General features: G+C 35.0%; 1 protein-coding gene across 2 annotated transcripts in view; it reads right to left on the reverse strand.

Annotated features, from left to right (window-relative positions):
* PHIP (PHIP subunit of CUL4-Ring ligase complex) overlaps window positions 1-16,773 on the reverse strand; it is a 105,891-nt gene that overhangs the window by 23,368 nt on the left and 65,750 nt on the right. For both annotated transcript variants that reach the window (XM_030267489.4, XM_030267488.4), the window contains exons 21-27: window positions 10,362-10,502; window positions 9,490-9,566; window positions 8,583-8,814; window positions 5,481-5,600; window positions 1,942-2,049; window positions 1,424-1,548; window positions 1,141-1,223 (exon numbers count right to left, since the gene is read on the reverse strand). In XM_030267489.4, coding sequence (XP_030123349.4) covers window positions 1,141-1,223; window positions 1,424-1,548; window positions 1,942-2,049; window positions 5,481-5,600; window positions 8,583-8,814; window positions 9,490-9,566; window positions 10,362-10,502 — 886 coding nt within the window. The remainder of the gene's footprint in view (window positions 1-1,140; window positions 1,224-1,423; window positions 1,549-1,941; window positions 2,050-5,480; window positions 5,601-8,582; window positions 8,815-9,489; window positions 9,567-10,361; window positions 10,503-16,773) is intronic.

The following is a 16,773-nucleotide window of genomic DNA, read 5'->3' on the forward strand; positions in this document are numbered from 1 at the left end:
AACTATGGCAAACATTCTGCTGCTGCTGCTGCAATGATTTTGTGCAAAAACGTGGCAGGAGGACAAGAGCACAGATCCATAACCATGAGGAAGGAGTAAACTTAGCGACCTATTAGTAGATCTTCATCAACCTTGTCACTTATGAGATCTTTAAACTAAAATGATCTTTGAGAAGACATCAAGATTTACATTTTTCATTGGATCAGAAGTCTAGGGTGTTTACCAAATTCCCTATAGAACTGAAGATGAGCTGTCTTTTTAGACAACATAGCATGAAGTATGAGATGATATGGAACTTATTCCTATGGCATCATATAATTTATACATTATAAAATACCCAACCTCAGGATACTGCTGAGGCATACAGCCTAAGGACATCAAAGGAGATTAATTAATTCCATTGCTGAAAGGTAATCTTTGTCATCATATGGAAAAGATGACTTGGAAACAGATCTGACTGGAGGACCTACCAGTCATGGGCATTGTTCCAATATCCAGTACTCCAAAATAACTGGGCACAGCCAAATAAAAAGAATCCAAGTCATTCACTCATCACTTGGCAACGAATTACAACTATATATGCTTCAGTGAAGCTGAACCACAGGATTTAGAAAAGAATTCAAAAGTATAAGAAGATGGAAAGAGCATTCTTTTTGTACAATCTAGACATAAATTTACAATTTTTGAAAAAATATTCCCATGTTTTCCGCAGAAATTTTAGAAATTGGTAGAAAATAATCCTAGTAGCAATGCAGTTGTGAGGGCCTTCAATTAAAAAAAAAAGAGATACAATACATAGGCTGCAAGATGTTATTAGCTAGCAATAAACACCATATTTCTAAAACATATCCCTAACTATTCTCTCTACAAATAAACAACTGAAATTTTCTTTGCACTTTCTTTTAAAGATCACATGCACTGTTTTGTTTGCTTGCTGCAAATTCTTCTAGTTCCTTTGGTCAAGGACTAAGTAGAACTCCCCAGCTAACTATGGGCAGAGGTTACTCTCTGACTTCACCATAATATTAGGATTGCTTTACCATAACCTACTTTTAAGAAAGTTATCACGAAAATAGGTAGACACTTAGGAAAAAAAAAAAACAAATACAACCACAGCACACAACTTTCCCCACAACTCACCTATATTCCATCGCCTATGCTTTGCATCATCAAATTGTTGCCTCAAAACTAGGAAATCTATGACATCTGGCATATCATGGTACCTAATTACAACAGAACACACAACTATTAAGCAATAAAACAGCAAAAGCATAACATAAAGCACATAAAAACACTTTGAAATCAACACTTCAAAAGCACAAGGTCAATATTAATGTTATAATTTAGCTTTCAACCTCAACACTACCCTGGCCATCCCCATCCAAGAAAACCCCCAATTTGCATACAATATTGCTTTCCTTACTTCATGGTGAAGGCTCCTCCAGTCAGTTTACCCGTATCAGGGTCAAGAAAAGCTAGTTTAAGACAGCAGAGAGTAGGCAATCCCACTTCATACTTAATCCCAACTATTTTCATCAGCTCTTGCTCCTAGAATAAACAAAATACTATGTACCACCACTGAAGTTAACTGAAATAGCTTTCTGAAACATGAAAACATGGTTATATTGAATGTACTCTATTTCTGCCAGATCCCATCAAAATCAAGAATCTGAAATTTATTCTTCCACAATGAGCTATTATTTCACAATGCAATGTTTGAAAAATATTTTGCTATGAAGTATAACCATCTTATCTGCTCAAGCTGATACAAAAGGTAGTAAAGTTTAAGGTATGATTTAATTTTACTAGTAAATTAAATCTTTCCCCTTATCTTAAAATATTAAGAGCACTAGATTTATTTGCATAAGGCACTTACTTCCATGTTAGTTTCTTTTCTTTTTTTTAATATTAAGATATAAACAAAAAGAAAAAAAGTCATACCCGCAATTCCATTTTATGCCACGGTTGTTTCTTGGGATTAATATTATAAATTTTGTTCTTCTTGGCCATTACAACGTATGCTTCATGACCTTGTCGGAAATAGTAAACCTAAAAGTGAAATGTGACAGTTATACTCTCTAGTTCATCAACTTTTCAGTCTGTTTTCCTGCCAAAGTCATGGGTCCTCAAAAATTAACTGGAGGAAAATTTTAAAAGCTATTATAGAAACATTTACCAAAAAAAGCAGGAAATACTTAGAACATTTTCTGTATTAACAAAATACCCTAAATTACAAAATCAGTAACAAAACCATCCATTTATCATGGCACCATAGAGCAATTCAATGACAGCAACAAGAATTCCACATCACTGCAGGACAGCCCTAACTTAACAATCAAGTTTCACTAAATTCACTATCTAGCTTATCTTTTCTGAACAAGAAATATATTCTAAAAGGAAAAGTCTGTCATTGTTCTGGCAAGATTTAGGTGTTTGTTTCCATATGACTGAAAAAATAGCCTAACAAAGGCCTGAACAAACTAAAATAGGCATTTCCAGTGCTTATTATTTCTTTTTAATCCTTTTAGTATAAATTTCCATGGTTGAGACATCCAGAGTCTAATCCAGTTCTGCTTTGATCTTGTATATCATACCATACCATTATAAGCCACCACTGTAATGAGTTAGTGAGCTGAAACCCATAAACATGTATTCAAGGAATGTATTTGAAATGTGAAACAGGTTCCACAAACAAGTTAGAACAAAGATCTGATAAATGGCTGTATTCTTGGTATAATTTATGCCAAATAAAAGATCCTCTTCAAGCGTCCCAACATGGGATTTCCATCTAATAGCACAAATGAAAGACAGCTTTAATTTAATGGTCCAATACAACAAAAAAAAAGTAGAGCAGAAATCACTCCAAGTTTTAAAATACACAAACACACTAATATTTATATTTCTTGTATCATAAAACATTATAAAGAAGTCTTTGCTGGCTTTCTACATTAACAGGTACTGAACTCTGTGTCATGTGGCAAATTTTATATTTTTTTAAATGGAGGACTCAGCACTACATTTTTTTTTTAATCCCTGTTTTTAGAGTATTCAATATGCATAATATCCTCATAGGGACAAAACATACACCAGCTACAAAAGGCATGAAAGCAGTGAGAATCTCCTAGGCACTGTCAGAATCTATCTGTCAGAAAAAGGAACAGAGGCTACTAAGACACGTCTGAAGGCAAATTTACATTACATTCTCAACATTGTGATGATTGTTTCCCATACATTCCAGTGAATCAAAACAAAAAAAAGTGCACAGGCTACAAACAATCTCTGCTACACTTACTGTTTCTGCTAAACCACTACATAAATTCAACCCACTGTTTACCGAAGTGAAATATTCTTTATTTTGCAAATCACACTAAGCATTGCATCTTCTGTCAGAACAACAAACTGGAAAGATATCTGTGGAAAAAAATAATGTATTTTCACAGGAAATAATATTTTTATTATTGATGAATTCCTGCTTCTGCATGTTTGTTGTAGTACCCAGACAAAACTGGTCTTTATTGTGTTAAGGGCAGAACACTACAACAAACGTGCCTTGTATTTGTATATTTAGACAGCGAAGTTTCAACCCCATCTCTCTGGTGCATTTCCACAGTTCCTCAAGACACAGGGCAGAGATCTGTAAACAGCACTATTCAGAAAGGGAAATGGGATGGTATGTGTTATTCTTATACACTAAGTGTAACTAAATATAGCACTACTGTTTTTTCTTACTTGTTTGTACAGCTTGAGAACAGATTTTAAATATAACTCCCCCAAAATCTTATAAAACGTATCTACCATCCAACAAAATGTTGGAAGGCCACACAATATTTCTTCTCACAACATTCCTCTAATTCAACCAACCCTTTATTTCTGTGAATCTCAAAAGTAATTTTCTAGATGAACAATTTCTTTTCACATGTTAAGTAAATCCAGGGCAAGTATCAGAGGTGAAATTTCAGACAGAGCAGGTGGATTACAAACATACTCTCTATTGGTGCAATTATTGCTACTTTCTAGGCACAGGACACAAAACTTCCTGATTTCCCACATAAAGCATTTTCAGCAGAAGTATGTACCCTACTTAGATATTCCTAGTACACACTGTACATGGTATTCAGCAGGTGCCAAATCAAACACAACTGTTTATCTTACTAAACCAATATGATGGTAAAGTCTCCTGAGTCTCCTTGGCTACTTCACTGTATCCAGATGGTATCAGGCACCAAATATATTTATTTGGACTTGATCTTTTGAACAGCAGAGTCTCCAAAACATGCTTCCTGGAGGGTATCAATCCATAAGCATTCTTTCTAGCTGCAACTCTCAACTTGAAATGCTCCTTCCCTCCCTCACTAGGCTTTGTTGATGTAATTTTTGCATAGCTGTGCTGTGAACTGGATCCGGGAAGTGATCCAGTAAAAACAAAACTGCTTGCAATTGCAACCTCTGTTCCTGATTCTGTTTCTGAGGTGGTGCCCACAAAAAGCTTTAGCTTGGGAACAAAGTTAATCAACTTTGCCACCATGTCAAGTATTTCTCCAACAGCATTCTGAAGCTGTGAACTATACAACAACTCTGCTAAGTAACTCAGAAAACATGCTGCTCCCCAAAGAAACAACACACACTGCCCATTACCACATAAGCCAGCTATTTCTTCTTATTTTAACCTGAGGGGGTTTTAAGAAACATGCACAGACTCTGGCTTTCAAGATTGCATTCTGCCTAATACTCCTTATTCGTAAAATTCAGTGTAATGTTCACCTGCTACATATTCCAAAGTAGAAACTGGTGGGTATCCTTTTGCTACCATATTTTGAGACATCTGGGTCATGTTTGCAAAGTATTTACAGTCTGGTTTGTATAAAATACATATACACAAAACTTTTCTTGTGGTTTTCCATTGTAAGAGATGAGCAGAAGTTTTTTATATCAGGAACACAAGTGATAAGGACAATATCAGAGTTTTTCTTCAGAATAAATGATTTTTAAAAAATGACATCAAAACAATCATATCAAGCAAAAACCCCACAACCTTCCCCAGGAGGCTTAATTCCTCGTTTTTTTTTCAAGTCCCAAACTGAAGTATGTTTTCCAGACTTAATTTCATATCTGATTTCTTACCTGTTCTTCAGGATACTAAATGCTCTACAATTAAGGAATATTTTTACAACATAAAGTACCTCACACAGCTTGTCTACAGGTGTCATAAGGAAATAAACACAGAGAATACCATACAAGAAGGAACACTACTGCAACAGCATGAAATAATAATAAAAAGTTAAAGAATTAAAGCAACACTGTGCAGAACATTTTTTAAGTACAAGGAAGCAAAAGCAAATTTTAGTCAGATCAAAGAATGTTTTTAAGAAAACCCAAAATATTTTTATTAGAACTCTCTGGGGAAAAAATGCACAGATGAAAATACAAAAGGCAAAAACAAGCTGAAAGAAGAAAGGACACAGAGGGAAAAACTACAATACCTCATCTCCCATCTGTGGGACAAATGGGCACCGCCGAGGAACAGTGTCTGTAATCCATGCCGAAGGCAGCCATTCTTCCAGCGTCAAACCATTTTCTGCCAGAACTCCTACAGCCAGCCTCTGAAAAAGACAGGGGATTAGTAGGAATTATTGTTAGTATGAGGATTAATCTTAACTGCCTTTTAAGGTTTTTTGGGAGGTGCATGCGGATGAACTCAAACAAAAACTGAATTTATTAACAGTCCAGTAATTATGTCTCATGGCAAAAAACATAAAATGGCAGCATGTCATTCTCTTGCACCAAATTCACACGGTAGCCTTGGCCAAAAAGGCATTAAAATTATACCGCTGCCTCCAATTAAGAAGCCTTGCATAAAACAAGGAGGAAAAGATTTATGAGGTAAATCATGTGAAAATTACCTGGATTGGGTATATCCACATTACATACTGTCATATTTACTATAAAATGCTGTGGAACTGCATTTTCAGAATGTATTTCCACATCACATACTTGTAAGCAATGACACTCAGGGCAGTTGCTAGTCCTAGGTACACACTGCTTGTCTGTATCCAGTAAGTCAGATAAAGCAGGGGTTTGTACAATGACTCAAGCAAGGCTGCTTTGCAATTCCTAACAGGATCCTCTGTGTGTTTGTGTACAGAAAGCAACCCTGGACATCTGTACAGAAATCCACTTCATACAGCCACTGCTGGCAGACTGCATCTCCAGACTGCAAATAGGATATGCCATGTGTAATTCCATTACACCAATTCAAATGTGAAACCACATGTCAAGAAGCACTGTGATGATTGCAAAAAAAAGAAAAAAAAAAACAAAACAAAAAAAACCCCACCAAAATAGAACTTCTTTACTGCAATAAGGCAATAACATAGAAACACGTAGTGAATTCTGATACACTGCATCAGAGCAAAGTGTCTAGGTAACTGGTAAATTATGGGAAGGTAAGAAACAGCCTTTAACCAGAGAACCTTCCCTTGTTATAACTTTACACATTAATCATTAGTTTAAAACTTTCTGGAAGCCAAGTCTGATGTTAGTTACTCATCAGGAAGGGACTATTTCCAGCGACTTTATTAAATAATTTCTGAAACTCTACTAAATCCTTTAGCAATTAGTTCTACTACCTGACTACATGCTCAGGCGGGTTTGGGTGGGAGGGGGATGTTGAATGGGAAAATGGCTCATTTTTGAGCTTTATGTCTGTGCCATCAGATGCAACATCTCACTGTAACAAAATAAGGAAGGAAATCATTATGCATTTATTTTATACAAGCTTTTTCATTATATCTCTTCCAAACTCTCTCCCTTCTAAGAGTCAGTCTCTGTGTCTGATCTAAAGAAAAGAAAATGTTCAGTACTTTTGATCTTCCTGGGTGATCCTTCCTTGTCCTTCTTCACTGCTGTATCATTTTTTAGATAGACTTTTGGTAGAGGGGGATTAGAAATGTAAGCACCATTCAAGATCATTAAACCTATGCATTAATAGAGATGAATATAAATTTTTCTCTATTCCAGTTTTAATTTTTAAGATTCTGTGTGTGGCTACAAAGACAGTCAGAACTTCTTTCCTCAATGGAAAGACCTAATTTTGAATCAGGATCAGAATGAGGAAGAACTTTCTACAAGAAATGCCTGTAAGCTCTCTGCTCAGTAGGGAGGTCAAATGTCCACCACAAGAAACTTCAAAAAGTAGCATCTGTCAGGAATGACAGATATAACTAATGCTACCTAGGGATAGAGGAAAGAGAGATGATTTTCTGCAATTACTTCCAACCTCATATTTTCTTCTGGCTCAAGAAATAAGCAGGTCAGCTTTAAAAGTCTGAAATTTCTAAACATGATATTTTTGAATCAAAGACGTCCCATATCTCAATAATGTGGACTAAATGGATGCAATATTCCCAAAACACTCTGTTTAGTTTTAATCTAAGTAGAAATAGTAGGCTGTCAACAAGTTTTTTATTTTATAATAAGAAGCTAAACTAGAAGTTTCAATCATTTAAAAAGTCCCCCATCATCTATTTTTTTCATTTGCTTTCTTATTCCTTCTGATACCTTCTTTTGATTTCAGACTGTGTAAATAGCAATATACTATTAGTATTGACAATGCAACTAATGACTGTGTACCATACAGAAAAAGTAGCCAAAACAAAGAATAAAGACTACCACCAGACATCCTTTATGCCATAACAGAGAGTCACAGCTAATCTGACACTGTGCCAACCTCTATGTTCGAAAAGTTGTTTTGTCAGTCTACCTTCTAATGAGGAGTAAAACACTGAAATAATGATCTTAAAGAATGCTGAACTCCTAATTTAATAAATAAACAAAATAAAGGTACTTAGTTTAGATGATACAGTTAACTTCCTTGGGTACTGCAAAAATAGAAGCTATAGGTTTACAAAAACAATTAACATCGACCAGACAGATCACTTCTGGTCTCTGTAAAGAAAGAAGGAAGAATGAAGTTTTCAGATCTAACAATCAAAAACAAAACAACTGAAATATAACTGAAAATAACTGAAGTCACTGGAAATTTCTATGTACTGATCTAAACTGTAATTACATTATATTAGAAAGCAAAAAAAATATAGACAACAAAATTCTGATCAAGCCGTATTTCCCTTGATGGAGTCAACAGTGGCAAGCATAATGCAAATATCACATATCATAGAATTGACAGAAAAAAAATTAAATGGTTGTGTAGATCTAAAAGAAATTGCAATTATACAGGAAGACAAGTCAGTACAGCTGTAAAAATACTCGCACTTTATATCAATACTCAATTGTATTGGAAGTTGAATACTTCCACAGAAAGGAAGTTTCTAGTGTGAGCAAGGATAGTGATAAGGACATTAGAAGTGCTCCTTACATCAAACACATCATATTCAGAAAGCATATCCTTATAGCCATCTATCATTTGTCTTGCAAGAGGTCTTTAATTATCATTTGTAAAGAGTTCAAGTCATTGTATGTTTTAAAATTAGACAATATTAAGTTGTATATATAACTGAAACATTCATCCAATTATTTCTAAGTCAGCTGAATGAGCAACCTGTAATACACAAAGAACAGCTAACCTTTTGTTTTCTCTCTTTGGGTTTCCTCTTCTTTGGTGACATTGATGGTCCATCTTTCTCCTCAATACACTTTTTCCTTTCCTTTTTAATTTGCTTCCTTTGTTTTTCAGGTCCTTCTTCATCCTCTGAACTACTTTCTGCTTTCTTTGTTTTAATTTTAGGAATTTTCTTTGGTGGTTGCAAATTGATTCCTGCATCTGCCGTCCAGTCAGAATAATCACTAGAATAGTCACTATATATGATATAACAAATAAAAAGGAAATTAAACCTTTAAAGTTTAAAAGTACATTGGATTACACAATATAACCAAATAAAATATTACAGTTAACAGTCTAGCTAACTACAATGTTTTAATAGTTAAAACCCTATACCCTCAAAACCCTATACTCTATCTACAATTTAGATGGTAATATACCAAGAGCCCTGACATAATGTGATCTTGCAAGAAACATAACTTATAGCATCCATCAAAGTAAACACCGTTTACTTCATCAGTTCAAGATGATAAACACTGAAGTCTGGATATAATTTTCAAGACTTCTGGTTTTGAATAGCTTTGAATGAAAAAATAAAGGATGCTCTCTTTGCTCTTTAATTTCAAACCAAGCATCATAGCTCAGACTGAGCACCATAGGAAACTGCTACTACCTGCCTGAAGTGTTTGTGTGCCTGAAAAGAAATACCTTCCTGCAAAAGAACTCTGCTTCTAACAAACAAGGAAAAACCTTCCCTAAATTTTAGTTAGCAATATAACTGAAAATTAAATCCTGAAAGTTTCATGTTCTTCACTTCTTCTTCTAAATCTGCACAAGTGTTAGTTATTACTCATTAACTGTTTAAAGCAAAAAAATTATTAAAGATTTCTTGGCAAAAATTTTCTCTGTATGCTATATATACTGTCACTTACCTAGAACTGCCATCACTGTGCCATGCTCTTTCGTCATCTTCTGATGTTCCACCACTGGCAACAACTACTTCTCCTTCCTAGTAAGGAGAGCAGAGAGCATTGGGAAGGGGCAGAGGGCAAAGCAGAGAAAAATAAGGGATTTTCTTTAGAGCTCAAGTTATAATATGTGACAATACAATGAAAACTTTTCTAGGCTTTACATGTGTTATAAAGCATCTGTAATTCTAGAAGTTTTCTCTTAAAAAGGCATTTTAGTTTGCAGATAGTTCCCTTACTTTAGTGAATTTATATAAAAAAGTATGAAGAAATCTGTGCCTGGCCAGATGCAGTGTAGAGCAACATTTTTCATCACCATTTGACAAGGCTAGTTTACCTTCTCAAAAATTATTTCAAGTGTTTTTAACGTTGTATTTCCACATCTTTTCAATATGAAACAAAAACCCAGTATTAATGTTATGTTACTCATTCTCTACCATAGTTACAGAAGCACAGAATAATTGAGGCTGGAAGGGAATTCTGGAGGTCATATTATCCAACCTCCCTGTTCAAGCAGGGTCACCTAAAGTTGGTGACCACATTGCTAGGCCATGTGGGCAGTACTGACTAGGCTTACAAATTACACATATACTTTGCAAAATACCCTTACAAATGAGCATTTTTCTCCTTTATCAATTATTTTTCAATTCAAAGTTAAACATATACAACAGCCTGTGAAAACCTAATATAACATAATTTTTAAAGAGGTGAAAGGAAACACCCAATGAAAAATGTAACTTGAGTTTCCACTGGAAACAATGTTTCATTAGCTGAAGCGGGAGCTTTATGCATAGAAATGGAATGTGTAAGAACTGCCTCAAGAGTAAGGATCTTACATCTGAAGAACTGTGCCCATTTTCCAACTCTTCAGCGGGCCTTGCAGTTTCTTCTGCTGCATATCTTGTACGGTAGTTGTGTTGATTAGCTGCTTGCTTCTTTGAGTCACTAACATCTAGTAAATTATCATGAGAATGGTTCTGTGAAGATAGAAAAGTCAAAAATACATAATTTTTGAGTATACATTTATATGCATTTTCTTTAACAATACTATACCATGAAGCAATTTTTGCATTGGCAAAAAGTTACAAGTCCAAAACTAAAGAGCAGCTGAAGATAACACTCCACATGCATAGCTGAATGATTATAAGCACCAAACAGTTCCATGTATTCTGGAAATAATTAAATTTCTTTTCAGACACAAAAACAAATTTTAAAATCTGTAATTATTAAAAATATTAATTCTCTGCAAAGTACATGTCAATTAATGTAAAACAAGGGCTAAAACATAACTACTGATAGGTTGCTAAGGGCCTGTAAAAGCTTAGAATTACACTAAAAATGGCTAAGGAAAGAAGATTCTTAAACAGAAGGTCAGAGTTATTTTGCAGCCAAGGGGTCAGATGTGTTAGAAAAGAAACTCATACAGTAATACATCCCTTAGCATAGAGAGATGACGGTTAGCAAATACAGACCTTTAAAGAGTATGATGATGCATTGAAGAATTCAAATGAATGAGTCAGTTTGAAAGAATATGAAGCTTAAAAGAATGAAATAAAGCTGTAATTTATAAATATTTCATGCACCAGCATTAAGAGATTCTGTTCCTCCTGTAGAATATATATAATGCAAACACTTGCTCTCTACATCAAGTGTGCAATCTTGTGTTAGTCCCCAATCACTGGGAAAAAAACCCAAGAGTTATGATCGCATTTTCAAGAGTTTTGTGCTAATTTGTTTTTGCATGTGTTCAACCTTCACCCTAGCTCAGATCCAACAAAATAATTTCCAGGTACATTCCTAAGTGCCACAAAAAGAGGTACACTTCCCCAGTGTTATCCATCTGCCACAAAGAAAACCTCAGATATCTACTAAGTGCTGATAATATTTCAAAAAAAAAAAACAGACCCAGAGATTAAGAGAGCAGAACTGGAACAAAACAAAAAAAGGCACTAATATTTTGACAGTCTTCTACTATAGCAGACTGCTTGTACCTATTCCTCTTGATATTTTTTTTTTTCTTTTGTAGGAAAGAAAATACCTTTTCTATCATGTATGATAAAAGCTGGTTCATTAGGTTAAATTTTCTTCTTGAGGAAAACAACTCCCACTTTTTACAGTAAAAGCTGTAGTAAAAACTGGCTAATCATCAGATGCTACGATTTAGTTTTCCTTAGCCACAAAAATCATCATTAAAGTGCAGAAGTCTAGTAACTAGTTTTTCTCCCACACTCCCTTTTAGAAGATAGACACCTTCTGCAAGCATAACTGCAACAGTTCAGTAAAGTAAGCCAACACACCCTCTGTACTGTGTTCCAGTATTCATCAAAGCACAGAGGACCAACACAAACTGCTCCATGCTCTTTTCAGTGAGTACTGTGCTTCTGTTTCTCTGTCCTTCTGTCTAGTTGGGGAAGTTATCACTGACAGCACAGTTACCAGAGACACTTCTAATGGGACTGCGCAGCTATCAGCATTTTAACATAGTCTAAGACTTTTGAGACCTGAGGCACTCATTCTTCCTTCTGGATTCATACTGGCAGCGCACAAGATATCTCCTCAAGCTGCTCTGACCTGACCCAGAACAGCTCCAAGGCAGCCCTAAGCCCAGTGGCTAAGCCCATCACACAGTCTTCTGTCCTTCAGCCTTCTGGTGCTGCTCACTTCTCATCAAGCTCCATTACTGAAGCAAAGAGGTCACAAAAGCCAGCATTACAGTAACTTGTTTCTGCTACTGAACTGTGACTTTTCCCATCATGAAATACAGTAGAAAAGCAAGGATAACAGAATGGAACCACATAAGCCCAGTGAAACAAATTAGTCAAGTATCCATTAAGATAAGGGGGACATATTTTGCAGAAGCTATATTACAACTTGACTGCAATGTTCATGTCTTCTCTCTAGAAACAGAAGTCCTAAAACCTTACCTCCCCATTTCTCTTCAGAGGTGAGGTTACCCAATCATGTTATCATAAATAGAGCTTTTCCCTACTCAAATAGAACTACACATGCTTGGTAAACTGAAGCACTTTGCATTACTCTTTGGTTTTGAAAACAGTTCTTTTCTTTTGGCAGTTCAAAGATTGAAGGAAAAAACAACAACCCAGCCCCTCCATCCCAGTCATTCCTACATGGAAAAACGTAATACCACTGTATAAATATTGGGTCATAGTGATGCTTTGGGAAAGATACAATGCCAAAAAAATAACAGAAAATAAAAAAAAAAAAACAAAAAAACAGAGAAACAAAACCACAAGTACTTATCCATGAGTAACAGAACAATAGAATGAAGTCGGAAAGGATCTCTAGATGTCACCTTGTCTAAACCCACTGCTCAAACAGGGATGAGAAAAGTGGTCATAACGTATAAAATTGCCTCATCTTGACAGAAAGGAAAAGTATTTTAACATCATTCCTGTTCAGCTTAGCTTTTCAAAATCTGAAGAGAAGCTGTAAGGCAGAACTTCATTTATTTGATGAGAGCTAAAGTTGAATGAGAAAGTTTGACTATAAAGTACTAGAGGTTTTTTTCTGACAAAATGTAGTTATCACCAGCGTGTTTGACTATAACTGGGGAAACATAACTGATGCCTCCTCTCTCTCAATATATAACCTAAAGAAAGAGCTTGAAATTGCACTCTCACCTATAAGAGCAGGCTGGGAAATAAAGCCAAGATAACCTACGATTTGAGGTTCAATCATCACTTTCTCTTTAAACACTTTGATGAACAGTCATATATGCTGACAAGTACCTTGTACCTTGTCAGCATACCAGTCAGTATCAGAGCACACCTATTGATACACTGGAAATTACAGCTCCTGACGGAATGTTTATTTCACATGTTTTTCTGTGAAATAAAAATGATGGCATGTCCTGTATTTGAAAGGGATACTGAACACTGCTGGGGGTCTTGGTAACATCATTTGTGAGAGATACAGTGGAAAGCCAGTGATGTCCTGACAACTCAGACCACACTGCATGCTACGGTCCTTACGACTGACAGCACTGGGAAGCACAGTTTTGCTGCCGTTTCATACAGGGCTGAAACAACTCTGGGAAGCTTTGGCTACAGCAATTTCATAGTATTTCTTAACCAGCAGCATCTATTTATTTATGTGAAAATGATTCTTCCTTCCTTAAGCCAACAGAAATTTACTTCTGCTACGAAGTTTAACAGGGGCAAGGCACAAGTGTATGTCCAATATCAGAACCCCAACATTAAATAGATCTCTTGCCCTGGCATTTTCTCTTTGGCTAAAGAGCACCTTTAAGTCTGAATCAGTGTCTATAATTACTTAGTTTTTACTCTTATCCCATCACATGTATGTAAAAAATTAGTAAGAACTGTTCCAAAAGCAGAGAAGATAACAGACATTAAGCACTAAGTGAAAGGCTCTGGAGTTTTAGATAATTTTCCTCTTAACATCTTGCTGATTTAATTGGAAGAATTGTTTAACTAACATGTAAGTAGAAAAACTTATTTCTGTGGAACAAAAATAAGCCACTTTCAGCGGAACAAAGCACATGTTTCTCCTCCCTGGGTTCTATTAGTTTACAATACAATCATTTGCACCCATCACAACAGAGGCCTATCCCTACTTTTGTCCATCCATAACAATTTCCCATGTTAATTCCTTTAAATTTCAGCATAACATTTCCACTTAATGAGGAATATTTCCATTTTGTCACATTTTACTAGGACACACATCATATCAACCCTCTAGTATACAGAACTTTCACACTCTTAAATATTTATTAAAATGCTCTAATCCCAGTAGTTTAATGAACTAATCCTCTCAATTACTTGGACTGGGAATATTTACCTAAGCATGTTATTTCTCTCAATTTTCATCTGCTCCTGAAAACAAGTAATTTGCAATACAGTTCCATTTTGTAGATGTAAAAATTCCATTCTATCCTCTTTCATTAATGTACTGGGGGTTCACGTTTTTGCAGTTTGCTTTTTAAAGTGTTTTTGTTTAATAATAGAAAAATCACTATTCCTCACCAATGACTTTGAAAACCAAACCAAGTTTGTCATTCAGCCTGCAGGTCAGCGATTTACTATTTACCAAATACTATTCAGGTCAAAATATCTAAGTTTTTACTTTTTCCCCCATAACTCCATTAGTCCCTTTAGCAAGCATATACAAACACTTTTCCTTATGACCTAAGACAAAGAAAACTGGGTTTTCAATAGAACACTTCTGTGACTTCCATTTAAATTGCAGATGTTGTTGAAGAGGAAAGACTGAGCTATAATTTTGTACTACTTTTAACACACCCTACAATGACCCTGAATTAAAAATTAGCAATAGGACTTTGGGATCTCCTCAAAATGTAATTACAGCTGCCCTGTGTTCTTTCTTATTGACCTACACTTCAGCTTGCAATCCAAAATGCTAATAACATTAATTCTTGCACATCTTTTAATTTTACTTCTGTATTTTGACTTCTTTCAGTTATAAGGGAAGAAGGAAACAGAAGAAAATATTATTTCCATTATCATTATTATATGAATACACCTGATAAATTTCAAAAATTGATTTAAAAACCAGTATTTCCTACTGGTATGAATTACAACTGGATTTTCCTATTAAGACAATGTTTTATTTAAAAGCCTTGTTTTACTCTGCTCCCAGAGAAGCTGACGGTTTTATAGAGTGAGATATTTTCTAGAATTATTTATGCTGTAGTTCTTAGGTCTAGAGAATACTGGAAGAAAATGTCATGCCCTGTATTTTGTTGGAGGTGTTCCCCATCTCCTTTAGATCATAAATTCTCTCATTAAACCTGTAATAATTCACTATGCAATAAGGATTATATTCTTGCAACAGTACTGTAATATAACTTACAAGGAATCAGTATCAAAACCCACTGGATATTCTCAAGGAAAATAAATATTTACACTGTGCTTTCCAGTTTCTATCTTCAACCTAACACAGTTTGTATTTCAAGTCACACTGCTACTGTAAAAGTACAGCAACAGAAGAGCAACTATAATGAAGTTATTAATTTCTACTTAAAACAAGCCTAGAAATATTGCAGAACTTTTTGGATTACAGTCAATCTTGCTTCTCATCCCAGGTGTTTATTTGAATTTATTGTGAACACTACAGAAGATGACAATTCCAATTCACTATTCCTGTTGTTCAGACACTCCTGAGCAGAAGTGTTGCTCATGTTAACTGCAAGTAACAAGAAAAATCATGCAAATCTGAGCAGTTAATTTGTGAGACTCAATCACTCAAGATCAAACACCTTTTTCTTCTTGAAACGTGCTTATTTAAAGCCCATGGGATATCTACTTATTTCTGAATCCCTCTGAGATTTTACTCAAGAGATTTGAATTAGTGTACATCTCCAACAGTCTAAGTCCTCCAAAAAGAGATGTATTTAATGAAGAATCAGCTATGGAAGAATACCACTTTTTTATTTCAAGGTGTTTTATTCTAAGTATTCAGTAGGGTTTATGAAGGCTTTAAGTGTTCTGAAAGTATTACTAAGTATATCAGTAATTTTTATGTAGAAAATTTACTGACATACTCATATGAAAAGACCACAATTGCCTGGGTTTTTTCTTATTTCCTCAGAACAAAGGTAGAAAGTGACTAAAGGATTTAACAAGTTATCTCTCTCAAATTCTGAGAATCCAGAATCCAGTTCACAGAACCCCCCAGGTCTAAATGTATGAAACAGAAGAAAGTTATTCCTAAGTAGCAGTTGTTCTGAAGGATTTCAAAGACATAAATATCTGGAGTAAGATATCTTGCCCAAAAGATCCAGTGCTACTATTACGGTTTGGAGACAAAACTCTTTTTTTAAACAGGATTTTAAAAAAACATTTGCTTTAAGATTCTTTGTTTCAAAGACATCATAAAAGTAATTGCTAAAAGCAAAAGGCTGGACCAGCTAGCCTATTCTATTAAACTTTTATGTCCTAGTAATATTTTAAAAGAAAACTGTAACCCAATTAGAAATTTAATGGTAATTTGGTATTAATTCACATTATCAGGAAGGATTTTTTAACTAGGCTGTAGCAAAAGACAAGATAAAAAAATAGAAGCCCTTGAGCAGTGCAACTGTTTAACTAAACTAAAAGAAAGTATATAATTCAGCTTCCCTTAAGACAGGAAAATACATCCCTTAAGACAGAAAAAACCTTTGTTATAATCTGAATTTGTCAGGCCCATTTGCTGTTATTCCCAAAAGAAAAATAAGAGTCAAAGACTTCTGATGTCCTGGTATTT

The sequence above is a fragment of the Taeniopygia guttata genome, chromosome 3 (genome assembly GCF_048771995.1).
Source record: "Taeniopygia guttata chromosome 3, bTaeGut7.mat, whole genome shotgun sequence".
NCBI lineage: Eukaryota > Metazoa > Chordata > Aves > Passeriformes > Estrildidae > Taeniopygia > Taeniopygia guttata.